Raw genomic sequence first — 13,677 nt, 5'->3', positions numbered from 1 at the left:
TCCAAAGTTGCAATGACAATTACTCATGATTATGGGGTTATGTATTAAGGTTCATGTTGTTTTTTCCATGAAAATTTGAGTTTTTGATTTTTTTTTTGGTCAAAATTCACATTTTCAGGTTAAAAAAAATCTAGAATTTGTCTATTTTTTTTTTAATTTCTTTTTTTTTTTTTTCGAGATTTATTATACCCCATCCTTGGAAATAGCTTGAATCGAGTTTTTTTCCATTAGAGTTCTTTCTTAAATAAAATACCATTCCAGTTGTGAGTTCATTCGAGGGATAAAAAACTCATTCGACCTTTGATAAATAACCCCCATGTATAATTTATTGGTTAAATTTGCTCCGAAGGGTTAAATATATTGAAGGTCAAGATGAACCAAAAATGTAGTACAAGTTTCCTCTTTTGCAAATAAAAAATTCTGTACTGTTTCTAAAATAATCAAGTTGCTACTGCTAACAAAGCCTACACTCTGGTTGGAGAACGCAATAGTATTTTGCTAGAAAAGCCAACTATAGAGCACTCTTGCCTCTGCAATAGGAAGGACCTCCTAGTGTGGGTGGCCATGTTAGGGCACACACATACTCATAATGAAAGAGTGTGATAGCTCTTTCCTTAGGACCTCACTCCAAATCAGGCAGTAGGGTTCCCACAGCGCTCTGAATCAATAAAAACAGCACAGATGCGCCAGTGCACCAGTCCTTTTCATGGCAAACATTGGAAATGACACCAACCATCAACTCACTGTGCAGCTATGTCCCATGTGGCCCCCCCATCGAGTTGCTGACTAACTCAGAGTTAGAGAGCGGAAAAGCAGGAAGTTGGGTTTTGTTAGACATCCATTGTGCTGCAGTTCAGCCTAAAAACTGCTTGCCTGTACTGCGGAGTGCTAAAGACACTACATTCTAAAACAATGTACAGCAAGCAGCTGCAGATTGGGGAGGAAAAGGATGAGATCCTCCTTAAAAATGCCCAGGCTAACTTCTCACTAACTATTCTCTCGCCCTGATGGCCACTCTGACAGGAAACAGCTCAATAGTCAGCATATAATATATGTATTTATAGTTTGAGAATAATTAGCAAATTCATTAAAAATTGACATTTTGCTCTTCTTTAAAAACGGGCTATGGATAACTGTTAATATTCTTGCAAATCCTACCTGGAATGTCATCCAATACTTGCAAGCAACTAGCAATGGGAAGGAGTTGTTATACTAAGAGAGAACTGAGCTTTTTAAAGAAAAACAGTGTACAGCAAGAGTTGTTTGCAGACTAGAAGTGAGTCAATCCTGCTCACTCCAATTCCCTTCCCTGTTTATTGCTCCCTGCTCTGTGCTGATGAGCTTACTACCCTAATTAGAGAATGTGACAACAGAGAGAACAGCTCTGCGCTACAGCATACCTACAACTGTCCCGTTTTTCTGGGGACAGTCTCAAATTTTGACCCACAGTTCCAGATTGTTAGTGAGTTTCTCTTTGATCTCCTGCACTGAACAGCCAGAAAAAGATACAACATTTCTCAAACTTAATTAAATAAGAGGCTGTTGGCAGAGTCCAGAATACATGGCAGGTGCACTTAGATACAATTGTAACAATTTACAACAATCTGGTCTCTTGGGGAAACAGTGACGTGCAGCTTAAAGGTCAATTCACCTTTCTTAGCCAAACGGTAATAAAACATAAACATTGACACTAAAACACTCAGAAATGTGTTCAAACTTTCCATAGCCTGCCAAATGTTGTAAAATGGATGTGACATTAAGCGGATGTGTCCATGAAATGGGCGTGGCCAAAAAATTGCACCCCACTCTGTACAGCAAATATTTTTGCCCCTCTTTCTATGTTCCAGATGTTGGGAGTTAATTTACACTACCGACTACATAATGCAGACCGTTTTGTCCGCTTAATACCCTACATAAAGTCAATCAGGAGAGCGGGAAAGATCACAGTCAGTGGGAAGGCCAAGAGAGCAGATTCGGTAGTGCTTGTTACACTTGACTAACAGAATAGGTAGCAGGGCAGGCTTAAATATGCGGGAGAGAGGGGGGGCTGGCTGACAGCTTATCTCTTCTTTCTGTGGTGCCAACCATTGGTTGGGTTGCAGCACAATGGGAGGGTTCTTTGAGGACTGTCTTTTGCGCATGCATATGACGTCATTCCATTCAGGCATGCGCAGTACATGAAAGCAACACGCTTCTCCATAGCGGAGTTCTGCGCATGATGTATTCCACTATGCGAAGAAATGAATTAGTTGCCGCATTTAATTCTGCCCCAAGCATACAAAAACGAATACAACCCAGCTCAACCCAATACATTAATGAAGCGTTCTTCACCAGGCCTCCAAGTAAGCACTGACGACTGCACTCCCGCGTATAATCCATTTGAACAAGGCGCTGAATGTCACATGTTCGTGACGTCACCAGAGTCTTACTGTCATGTGCTCGTGACGCCACCAGAGGCCTATTATCCGCTTGGAACTAGCAGCGACCATTCGGGGACTTTCTTTCAGTAAATCCAGCAGACCTCTCCTCAGATTGCTGAGCCAATGCTTAATTCCGTAGAGATTCTGCTTAATTGCTTATTTTCATATCACATACATTCCCTAAAAACAAGTCACTGATGAGGTAACTAGCCCTTGCTTCAGCCTAATTCTCCCCCCACACCCTACAACCCTAATTATACAAGGTACAAATCTTTTTTTTTTTATACTGTACACATAATGTTTACATTTCTTTATTGATTTATTATAATATTACCCATGTGGCCCACACTGCCTCTCTCCTTCAGTATATCTATCCTTCGAAATATCACTGCTCCTCTCAGTAGCCCCTTTAATTCACCATGGCAACCAATAACATTTTTCTTTTCATTGTTCTTCCTGCAGGTGTATGAACAAAATAGTGTTGCTATGGCTTACTGCCCATGTCTAAATGTGCCCAGTGTTTAAATAATATAAACCCATGTCCAGAGACAAAATGTTGCCAAACTGTAAAAATGAGAAATTACATTATAAGATTATTTGTAAATAAATATGAAGGAGAGCTATAAAATATCAATAATAAGTGACACGCTAGTATTAAAATAAACATGCCCATTTGTTTATTTCTTGGTTTGGTTATTCAGCAGGTGAAGTGGTCAGACCTGAGATCACTGCCCCCCCCCCAAAAAAAATAGCTAATTAATATGTATCACTTTTATTTACGACATAAAGGTTTCTCATACTAATCTCTGGGCTGCAAGATGTTTGGGGACTTATTTGAGGAAGATGAAGACTTTTCATTCCTTTCAAGCAGTCCAAACACGAATAGTAAGAAATCACACTCCAAAGATTCTGAGACCCCAGAGCCACGAGGGGATACACAGCTTAGTGGACTGAGAAATCAAGGTGGCACCTGCTACCTGAATTCGCTTCTGCAGACCCTGTTTTTCACACCAGAATTAAGAGGTTTGGTAACTTTTTTTTATTTAATGCAAATGTAATTGTATACAATATAAGCATCATAATTGTGTTAATGTATGCTCTGGAGATACATTTCCTCTCTGACATTTGTAGAATTTTACCTGAATTTTAAAAATGTTTTCTTGTAACATTGGATGCTTTGCTTATCAAAGGAAAATGATGACTAAAGTCCATACTGAACTGTGTGAAAGAATATGCCTTTATCTTTTCTATGGGAGACAAGAACCCTCTCCTCCAAAGGCATGGCATTAGAAATTAAATCCCACCCTCCTGCCTGTGTCCTTCAGATTTTCTAGTGCCCTCCTGTTAAAAGGTTAATGGCAGCCCAATGATTTTTTTTTTTTTCAAGTTTATTTAATTCAAGCAATCATCTTCCCTGGTTGAAGCAATTCCATGCTCAGACAACTCTCTTATGGCCGGAGGTGAGCCTCAATGCCATCAGAGGGGCCTCACTCCTTTGGGGTCTGACTAGAGGGTCCAGTCTCTGTGCTACTAGGTGAGTTCTGGCAGCACATAGTACCTCAATGTACCTGCAGGGATGAAAGTAGGGAGTGGCTGGAAGTGGCAGATGGGTGTGCCCTCGAGATGCTGCTTACTTTGCGCATATTTATTTTTTTATTTATCTTTGGAATTTTGGTACCCACCAAAGCTTCTTTTGGATTCTTTTAAAAGTTAATAGTAGTTATTAAGTACATGAACTCATAAATTGATGCAAGCTCAAAACTTCGTTATTTGTGTTTTCCCGCTATGTGTACAAAATGTCTACACTGCAATGAATCAGATCTATACTTTTATTGAAGAATACACAGTTGACAGTAGAGCTTGTGAAATCTCAAGGCAATGCCAATTTCTGTTTAAGTGGGCTCAAAACGGAAATCAGGCTTGGATCAGTACATCCTCCACAAACAGGTAGCAATGTGAATGAAAAAGTATGAAAGACTACAAAAACAAGAATGACATTTGAAAGACAAAAATAACCCTCAAGCAGGGGTTTATATTGTCTTTTGTGGGAAAAGGGGCAGTAATAACTAAGAAATACAGGAGTAATAGGATAATTACCAACATTATGTTTTGCTCACAAAGTTCTCATAGAGAAAAGCTTATGGTTACTTTAACATTCCTACCTTAATAAGAAGGAAGAAAGGAGAAAAATATTCCTAGGCTATTTTAACCACTTCTAAGGAGATTCTGCTCTACCGCAGGCAATTGATCTCCTGCAGATGCTTTCCCATCTGCAATAATCAAAATTGCCAGTGGAAAAACATACATGTTGCTTTGTTTTTCTGAAGTCATCTGAAGTTTCCTGCTAGGAAAGTTGCTTATCTGAGTGCGCTCCTCTTTAGGTCTCTGTATATGAATTTTTACAAGGGTATGGTGGCCTACTACATGGGACTGAGTTCCTTTTGGAGGGGATCTATGTAATAAGTAGGATACATGTTTGCTTGTTACCAAAAGATACGCTAAGGAGACAGCCCTACACTGAGAGTCAAGTGCTGAGTTATGTAAAGTGGAACAAACCCTTGGTTCTTGCATATGGTCCCTGCAGAAGGGTCAAAATCCAGTTGCTAAGTGGTTTGATTTGATTTGTTCTGCCATTGTGGAAGCATTCAAGGTGCAATGTCGGGGGGTGCTGGTGCATTCTACTAGAGCTTTGAATGCCGCTTGATTTAGAAATGGCTTTGAATAATTGGAGTAGTTGTGTAGTGCAGCATCCTCTTACTGTGTCAGTATGCCAGATTGGGTAAGAAGTGTTGCATGCCATAGTACCATATGTTGTATATTTTTGGTGTTCTAATTGGATTGCTTTAGAACATCCTCATGAAGCCCCAGTAGGAAAACAAAATAATAAAGTTTTTTTTTTTTTAAAATGTATCTTAAAATCCATTATTTTTAGTTTTTCTCTTTTCACTGTCAGAAGTTTTACCAGTAGTGGTAGGTCTTGACATTGATCCCTGTGTTCTATATTTGTAGAATTTTGTTTTTGGGCTTTGGTACCAACTGGCAGGACACAGCCTAGTATAAGTTGGAGAGAGGGTTCTCTGTTAATTCAGTCATAGCATTTAAAAATTACTGCAAATTTTGCTACCATGCTTCATGGTAGCTGCACCCCTGTGTGCTCTCTGGATAACTCTGTTTTTGAACTTGCATAAAACTACAGACTTCCCAGTGTCTAGTGCCAACTGAAGAGTCTGTACATGGGACTGCTTTATTTTAGTGATGTTTAAATTGCTAAATTCAGCATGGCACATTTATGTATGCCACCAGAGAAACACTTGTCACACCGGCCCCCTTACACATCTTCTTCATCATAAACAGAGCCACACCAGAACATTGTCATGCCAAAAAAGCACTCAGATGTGAGCTGCCAGGTATTTTGATTTAAGTGAGTGGAAGCTGCAGTAGGCAATCACAGGCTCTTTTGCACTGGCTGTAATATAATATACCAGGCTGAAAACCAACCCCTGTGACTTAACATGGTAGAAGATGATGGTTTTTTTAATGCCTTTAATTGTATTGCAATGACAAAAATACATTAATTAATTTTAATAAAAGTGAACAATGATCCAATATTCTTTGACTGTACTTTTTTTTTTTTATTGTATCGTAACAGAAGCCCTTTTTGCTTTGGGTCCTAAAGAGCTTGGTTCACTAGAAGATAAAGATACACCGGAGTCCCAGGTGATTTTCTTTCAATACAAAAGTCTTAAACACGTTTCTCAAAAATGCATGTATACAATTAGATACAAGGCCTGAAGTTGGAATTAACAGCAGTGGATGACACCGGTTCAAGGGGAAAGCTCTGTGCAAGAGAACAACTTCAGCTGGCCAAACCAGAGAAAAATATACTTCATGCAATAAAATACATAAAATAAACGTATTTGCATATGCACTATACGCACTTTTTTTATAGTTTAACTCACCAATGCCAAAATTAATTTTGTATATTGCACCTTCAAAGCAGCACTTGGCGAACCCCGAATAATGGGATTCATAACAAAATTCAGGCAGTGATCTTTAAGTGGATGGCAACAATTGTCCCAACCCTAGAGACGTGATTAAACCTCATACCCTTTAGTTTACTTGCATGGCAAGCAATTGTCTGCAGGATGGACTGCTGCATCCACGTGAGAACAAACTTGGTGATACCTTAATTTATCAGAATATGGAATATACTAGTTCTTAAGTATGTCTTAAATTTTATTATCGTAAATCTCTTGGGGTATGTATTTGCCACCAAATAACCTACAGTGGTATTTTTAACTAAAAGGGACAAGTATGTTTCTCTCACGTCTAGGGGGACACAGGGACCGTGGGGTAAAGGGTCCCGCCCATCAGGAGGAGGACACTGATGACATCAGAGCTGACAGCCCTCCCACTCTCCTCAGGAGGTTGGACCGGCCTTAGGAAGGCCCAACGATAGGACTCGTCAGCTGATGATTAGCATCAGCACCAGGGGTGATGCCGTGTCAGGCTTAGCCTGTTCACTCGTGCTAGCCCCCAACGCAGACCGGTGTCGACTCGGCAATGTCCTGAGAAAAGGAGCCGACAGGCGCACCGGCAACACACTCACAGGGAGAGCCGAATGCGCAGCATCAGCGCTCTCCCTACCAGGTGAGGCACACAGGCGCCCCCCATATAGTCCCACCTGCCTTCTGCCACACTAAACCCGGCGCGCTCCTCTTTGCGAGCCGTCCATGCGAGGAGGGGAGGAGCAGCCTTAGTCAGCGTTCACGCCCTGGGGATGTCACGGCGCGCGCCTCCCCTCTGCACAGCTCTCTTCGCGCGGTTTTCTCCCGCCTCACAGACTAGGGCCCAGCGTCGCTCGGCAGCTAAGCAGCCTAGAAGACTCGGACCACAGCCCTTCCTCTCTCCCTCAGCCTCTTAGGCTTCAGGTACCTGGGGAATTCGCGCATATTGCGAACATTCTCTCTCACATGGCAGAAGGCAGGGGGGAACTTTTCTCTAGGGGGGGCGTTCTCTCTAACCAGTCAAATGCCTCACAAAGTTCCGGGAGGGCCAAGTAGATCCCCTATGCTCTGCTTGTAGCAACCTCCAGGCACAGGCTTCAAATTTTACAGCCTCTGACCTCACAGCCCCAGCAACCTCAAATCCTGGGCCTTCACATAGAGGGGACCCTGCTTCCCTAGGCACCTCTGACGCACCAGGGTGGGCTGTTTCACTCTCTCAGTCCCTCTCCAGCCTGCAATGCATTCCCCAACTAGCCACTTCTATTGACAAAATGCTGGCACAAATAACTGCCAAACCTATGACCGCTACCAAGCGCAAGCGATCACACAACCTGAAGGATGCACTTGGGGGGTCTCCTACACTCCCTTCTTCCGATGAAGAGGCCAGTGAGGGGGAAGTTCTTTCCTCTTCAGATGCGTCTGACTCTGGGGAAGACGACGCGGCTGAAGCAGCCCCTGCGGTTGACGGCCTCATAAGAGCAGTACTAGAGACACTACATATCCATGAAGAGGATACAGCTCAGAAAAAATCGACTCTCTTTAAGAGAAAACACAAGACATCTGTTTGTTTTCCTGCTCACGAACAGCTACAGGCCATAGTCCAGGAAGAGTGGCAAAATCCAGACAGAAAGTTTCAAGTTACCAAACACTTCACCAAACAGTACCCCTTTCCCAAGGAATGTACCGATAAGTGGAGCACACCACCAGTGGTGGATGCGCCTGTCTCGTGCCTTTCCAAGGCCACTACCCTGCCTGTGCCGGATGCATCTGCCTTTAAAGACCCCACCGACAAAAAACTAGAGGGCATACTCAAGGCCAACTTCATCTTGGTGGGTTCGGCACTTCGACCTGTCCTAGCTTCCGCCTGGGTGACCCGAGCGGTCGAAACCTGGTCCAACTCACTACTACAGATTGCACAAGAAGGGGGTCCAAGAGACCAGATTGTTCAACTAGCCTCCTACATCCAAGAGGCCAACCAATTCCTAGCGGCTGCTTCTCTTGACGCAGCAAGGGTTATCGCCAGAGCATCCTCTCTCTCAGTAGCGGCCCGCAGGGCCCTTTGGCTCAAACTGTGGTCTGCGGACCTCAGTTCCAAGAAGTCTCTCATCTCTATCCCTTTTCAAGGCTCCAAACTGTTTGGGGATGAGTTGGACAAAATCATTTCTCAGGCAACTGGGGGCAAGAGCACGCTCCTGCCTCAGCAAAGAGCCAAGTCAGCCTTCTCCTTCAGGAAGGGACAGTCCTTTCGGAACCAAAGTTTTCGCCACAACAAAACCAATCCAACCGCAAGCTCACACTCCTCTTTCAAGAGTCGTTTCCCAAACAAGGGGAAATCGGCTTGGCAACATCGCAAACCTCAGCCCAAGACGTCAGGAGACAAACATTCCTCAAACTGACTATGTTCCCACGAATCCTCCAGATGTAAGAAGAATAGGGGGAAGACTTCAGTTTTTTGCAGATACCTGGGTCCATCTCATAGACGACTCCTGGGTCACTCAGACGGTCTCCTCCGGTTACCGGCTAGAGTTTCATCAGCTTCCCCCACGTCATTTTTTCATGTCCAGAGTGCCTGTGCAAGACACAAAATCATAGACTCTCTAACAGAAACCGGGGTCATAGTCCCTGTCCCTCCTCATCAAAGATTTCAGGGGTTTTATTCGAACATCTTTATTGTGCCAAAGAAAGATGGCTCCTTTCGACCCATCCTCGACCTCCAAACAGCTGAACTAGTGGGTTCGCACTGTCATCAGGGCACTGGAGCATGGAGACTTCCTGGCATCTTTGGACATTCGAGACGCCTATCTGCACGTCCCGATATTCCCTCAACATCAAAAATTCCTGAGGTTCGCCTACAGAAACCTTCATTTTCAGTTTGTGGCCCTGCCCTTTGGGCTGTCCTCTGCTCCGAGGATATTCACGAAGATAATGGCTGCCATGGCTGCCTTCCTACGAGTGAGGGGAGTGTTCATAATGCCCTACTTGGACGACCTCCTTCTCAAGGCCAGATCAAAAGACATAGCGGAACACAACATTCAGTTCACCATACGAAGTCTGCAGAGGTTCGGTTGGACAATCAACTTCGAAAAGTCCTCTCCAACACCCCGCCAGTCCCTGCTCTTTCTGGGTCTGCAATTCGACACAGCCCGGCAACAGATATTCCTGCCTCCCGACAAGCAGTCCAAGATCCAGGCAGCTGTCCGGTCCCTGCGGTCCTCCACGTTTCCGACAATCCAGACGTGCATGAGAGTCCTAGGGCTGATGGTTTCCTTGATGGAGGCGGTGCCCTTTGCCCAGTTTCGACTCCGGCCACTTCAGACAACCGTACTGAAGCGGTGGAACAGGACATCCCTTCACCAGAGGATAGCCCTCCCGACAACAACGAGGAAATCCTTGAACTGGTGGCTAACCCCCGGCCGTCTCAACCAGGGGAGAAACTTCCAGGAACCGTCCTGGCAGATAGTCACCACAGATGCAAGCCTCACGGGCTGGGGGGCAACGTTCCAGGGCCTATTCTCTCAGGGCCGCTGGTCGCCAGGCGAGACGAGTCTACCGATCAACATTCTGGAACTGCGAGCCATCCTCAAAGCTCTTCTCGGATGGGACCACCTGCTGAGAAATCAAGCTGTCCGGATCCAGTCGGACAACGCCACGGCGGTGGCGTATATCAACCGTCAGGGAGGCACCAGAATCACACTAGCAAATCAAGAGGTGGCCCTCATCCTGGATTGGGCAGAAAGAACGACCACCCAGATATCCGCAATCCACATTCCAGGAGTGGACAACGTGGAAGCCGATTTCCTCAGCCGTCACCAACTAGACCCAGGCGAATGGGAACTACACCAGGACGCATTTCAGTTGCTATTAGCCAAGTGGGGATGGCCACAGATCGACCTCATGGCAACCAGAGGAAATCGGAAGGTGCCCACATTCTTCGCACGGAGCAGAGACCCTCTGGCGGCGGGCATAGATGCCATGACCATGCCCTGGCACTTTCGACTGGCGTATGTATTCCCTCCACTTCCCATGCTACCTCGAGTGTTAAGAAAAATCGCCAGAGAACCAGTCACAGTGATTCTCGTGGCACCTCTCTGGCCCAGGAGGTCATGGTACTCCGCTCTCCTCGATCTGTCCTTGGAGCCTCCAGTGACTCTTCCTTCGTCTCCTCAGCTGTTACGTCAAGGTCCGGTTTTTCACCACAACCCTCAGCTCTTTGCCTTAACGGGATAGCTCTTGAGGCGGCAGTACTGAGACAGAAAGGGTTTTCAGAAGACGTCATACAAACCATGATCAAAGCACGTAAACCGGTCACTTCCAAAGTTTACCACAGAGTGTGGGAAACGTACCGTTCCTGGTGTAGCTCAGAAGAGGTTACCTTTGGGGATTTCAGACTTCCCTGGATTCTGAAGTTTCTTCAAGCAGGGCTAGACAAAGGCCTCAGCCTCGGCTCCCTCAAAGCTCAAATATCGGCTCTATCCATCCTTTTCCAGCAGAGGATTGCTCTAGAGGAAGATGTTCGGACATTTCTTCAGGGCGTCGCCCGTGTTTCGCCTCAATTCAGACAACCCATACCACCATGGGACCTGAATTTAGTACTGTCGGCTCTTCTTGATCCTCCCTTCGAGCCACTTCCCGATGTGGGTTTGGACGTTCTCACATGGAAGACGGCATTCCTGGTGGCAATCTCATCGGCCAGGCGAGTGTCGGAGCTAGGGGCACTATCCTGTGTGGAACCATTCCTAATTTTCCACGAAGATAAGGCTGTTCTTCGCACTGTTCCCAGTTTTCTTCCCAAGGTGGTCTCTGCCTTCCACATCAACTCAGAGATCATTCTGCCTTCGTTTTGTAACAAACCGTCCAACGATAAGGAAGCACGCCTGCATCGCTTGGATGTTGTCAGAGCTCTCAAATCCTACGTTTCCCGTACGAAGGCCATTCGGAAGACGGACTCTCTCTTCATTGTTCCTTCGGGGCCCCGGAAGGGCCTCCCAGCCTCCAAAACCACCATTGCTTGTTGGATCAAAGAGACAGTGAGACGTTCCTACCTGGCGCGGAAGAGGACGCCTCCCATTAAGCTTAGAGCTCACTCCACCAGAGCCCTAGGAACCTCTTGGGCTTTCAGAAATTCGGCCTCAGCTGAGCAAGTGTGTAGGGCAGCTACATGGTCCTTCCTACATACATTCACGAAATGTTATCACTTTAATACCTACATGTCTGCAGAAGCAGCCTTCGGCAGGAAGGTTCTCCAGGCAGTAGTTTCCTAAACTGTCAGAGTTCTCCCTCCCTACTGTGGGGGTGCTTTGGTACGTCCCCACGGTCCCTGTGTCCCCCTAGACGTGAGAGAAAAGAAACTTTATGTACTTACCGTTAAATTCTTTTCTCTCCAGTCGTAAGGGGGACACAGGGCTTCCCCCCATGAACTCTTGTTGTTATGTTTTCTCCATGGTGAGAGTTTGTTATGCAGTTACGTTCCTGTTTTTGGTTCTTGGTTACAAACTGACGCCCTCTGGGCATGACAGGGGATAAAGGGAGAGTGGGAGGGCTGTCAGCTCTGATGTCATCAGTGTCCTCCTCCTGATGGGCGGGACCCTTTACCCCACGGTCCCTATGTCCCCCTTACGACTGGAGAGAAAAGAATTTAACGGTAAGTACATAAATTTTCTTTTTCTTTTTTTCAATTCATTGGTGAAAATCGCATTTAAAGCCATTTTAATTTCAGGTTGTAGTAAAACCACATGTGAAAAAACAGACTTGTGAATGAAAACAGAAAGGGACATTTATCTAGATACACCTATATTTTTAAGGAAACCTTTTGTGTTCCTTCCAGTAGTCCCTCATTTTTAGGAACAGTCTCTAGTTTAATATTCTGTACCTGGGAGTGTTGTTTGTTCATGGTCCCTGGTGTTGAAATCTCACTAACCACAGAAATTTGCTTATCTTATTTTTAATAATCCATTTTAGTGTTTGGTCTTACACTGTAACCTACAGTAAAAGGGATGGGTTCAAGCACAATAATTTTACTTTAGCAATGCCATATACTGGAGTTTTCTCGATAAGGGATCTTGCTGTAATATATATACGGTACTGTATATATCTCGACACCTTTACTGTACTAAAAAGCTGTAAACATTCATTTCTTTCCCATTGCGTTGATCTGTTTCCATATCTCTTTGTACCACTTGATTATTTTTCATTTTATTCATATTTATGCTTATGTTTCCAGGTGCGAATTATTCCCTTGCAGTTACAGCGTCTTTTTGCTCAGCTTCTGCTGCTGGATCAGCAGGCCTTGTCAACCACAGATCTCACAAACAGCTTTGGGTGGAACAGTAGTGAGGTCTGTATCTCGTATGGATTAGGAATAAATAAAAAAAATCTTATTGTGTTACAATATTGCAGTGGCTAGGGCAGGGCATGCTGGCAGTTTTAGTTCTGCCATAGCCCAGTCATCAATGGTTTCCTTTCCATTTTTAAATCTTGACTCACCTGTGACCTGCAAACGTTTGCTGAATTCTCCAGCATCACTGAACACACAGACACAGGCATTTCCTGCAGATTAACTGATTTCTGAACTAAACTGCATAATTGCCCATGGATGTGAGGAACTTTAAAGAGATCAGTTTTTGTCTGAACAGAATTTTTGTGATTGTAACAAGCTTGTATGCCAAAAGAAAAAAAGAAAAAAGAAAAAAAAAAGGCCAACCCTTGCGTTTTCTTTGTTACTATCCCTACTTCCTCCTCTCCCATTTTGCCTTTCACTTGTTCTTTCAATATTTAATGCTACTTTTTCATATTATAACACACTATTTCCTGCAGGAGACAAGCCAGCATGATGTGCAGGAGTTAAACCGTATTTTGTTTAGTGCTCTTGAGAGCTCACTGGAGGGCACATCTGGCCATGATCTCATCCAGCGCTTGTACCATGGCACCATTGTTAACTGCATCCAATGCAAGGAATGTGGCTACATCAGTGAAAGGCAGGTAAGAGGTAGTGGAGAGGGGAGCATTATGAGTTCACATAAACAGGAAACATTCGTGTTTGTATTTTCTGAATTTTGAATCTTCTTTGTCTCTATTTCAAAGATATGCATTTCTATGTTCTTATCTTACACTGCACCGACTCTCAAGCCTTGTGTTTAGCTCAGGACAATCTCTTGTCCATACAGCTCACCTCTAGAGCTAGGTCATACATTTAAACCTTAATCTCCCCACCATATCACTGTATAAAATGCATCTTATGCAAACAGTTGAGT

The 13,677-nt window shown here is 44.5% G+C and overlaps 1 protein-coding gene across 4 annotated transcripts in view; it reads left to right on the top strand.

The window, feature by feature from the left end:
- The first annotated feature begins 2,108 nt into the window (after nucleotides 1-2,108).
- usp40.L (ubiquitin specific peptidase 40 L homeolog) overlaps nucleotides 2,109-13,677 on the top strand; it is a 53,491-nt gene continuing 41,922 nt past the window's right edge. For 2 of the 4 annotated variants that reach the window (XM_041577303.1, XM_041577301.1), the window contains exons 1-5: nucleotides 2,349-2,622; nucleotides 3,210-3,443; nucleotides 6,070-6,137; nucleotides 12,648-12,761; nucleotides 13,241-13,405. In XM_041577303.1, the coding sequence (XP_041433237.1) occupies nucleotides 3,239-3,443; nucleotides 6,070-6,137; nucleotides 12,648-12,761; nucleotides 13,241-13,405 (552 nt within the window). In that variant the 5' untranslated portion in view covers nucleotides 2,349-2,622; nucleotides 3,210-3,238. The other 2 variants (XM_041577302.1, XM_018236047.2) reach the window with 2 other exon arrangements.

The sequence above is a fragment of the Xenopus laevis genome, chromosome 9_10L, assembly GCF_017654675.1.
Source record: "Xenopus laevis strain J_2021 chromosome 9_10L, Xenopus_laevis_v10.1, whole genome shotgun sequence".
Classification (NCBI taxonomy): domain Eukaryota; kingdom Metazoa; phylum Chordata; class Amphibia; order Anura; family Pipidae; genus Xenopus; species Xenopus laevis.
Note: the sequence above shows the minus strand (reverse complement) of the source record. Positions and strands in the feature narration are given on the sequence as shown.